General features: G+C 49.4%; 1 protein-coding gene across 1 annotated transcript in view; it reads left to right on the top strand.

Annotated features, from left to right (window-relative positions):
- Positions 1 to 619, top strand: part of LOC106338290 — a 2,945-nt gene extending 2,326 nt beyond the window's left edge. The window contains exon 5 of the mRNA XM_013777306.1: positions 95 to 619. Within this exon, the coding sequence (XP_013632760.1) occupies positions 95 to 619 (525 nt within the window). The remainder of the gene's footprint in view (positions 1 to 94) is intronic.
- The last annotated feature ends 348 nt before the right edge of the window (positions 620 to 967 follow it).

Below are 967 nucleotides of genomic sequence, written 5' to 3'. Positions count from 1 at the left end.
TCGCGGAACAACCTCTGGGAATGATACCCGACTGTTCTCGCATCGCGGAACAACCTCTGGGAATGATCCCGGCTGTTCTCGCATCGCGGAACAGCCAGTCGCCGCGATCCAAAAGCAGTACTCTCACCTCCCGTGGTTTGCTGAGATTGCGAAATTTCTTGCTGCTGAAAAGAAACCTCTTAAGTTCACTGGAAACGACAAGAGGAAATTTTTAAGGGAGGCAACGCGTTATGTTTGGGATGAACCGTACTTGTACAGACATTGTAAGGATGACTTGTTCAGAAGGTGTGTTCCAGAGGCAGATATCCCAGGAATCCTACATCATTGCCATGGTTCTTCTTACGCAGGCCACTTCGCTACATTCAAAACGGTTTCCAAAATCCTGCAAGCGGGTTTCTGGTGGCTAACTATGTTCAGGGATGTTCACGCCTACATAGCCAGATGCGATGCATGCCAGCGACTTGGGAACATCAGCAAGAGGAATGAGATGCCTCAGAATTACATTCTAGAGGTTGAGGTGTTCGACTGTTGGGGAGTTGATTTCATGGGCCCATTCCCTCCATCCTTCAAAAACGAGTACATCCTCACGTCGCCATTGACTATGTATCTAAGTGGGTAGAAGTGATGGCGAGGCCCACTAATGATGCAAAAGCGGCGACTAAGATGTTCAGCTCCATCATCTTTCCGAGATTTGGAGTGCCTCGAGTGGTCATTAGCGATGGTGGAACACACTTCATCAACAAGGCATTTCAGGGCCTCTTAAAGAAGAATGGAGTAAGGCACAAGGTGGCGACCGCTTATCATCCACAAACGAGTGGACAGGTTGAGGTTTCCAACAGGGAGATCAAGAGCATTCTCCCAAAAACAGTCAACACCTCACGAAAGGACTGGTCACTTAAGCTGGACGATGCCCTATGGGCCTACAGAACGGCCTACAAAACGCCGCTAGGGACCACCCCCTATCACC

This window comes from Brassica oleracea, chromosome C4 (genome assembly GCF_000695525.1).
Source record: "Brassica oleracea var. oleracea cultivar TO1000 chromosome C4, BOL, whole genome shotgun sequence".
Lineage (NCBI taxonomy): Eukaryota > Viridiplantae > Streptophyta > Magnoliopsida > Brassicales > Brassicaceae > Brassica > Brassica oleracea.
Note: the sequence above shows the minus strand (reverse complement) of the source record. Positions and strands in the feature narration are given on the sequence as shown.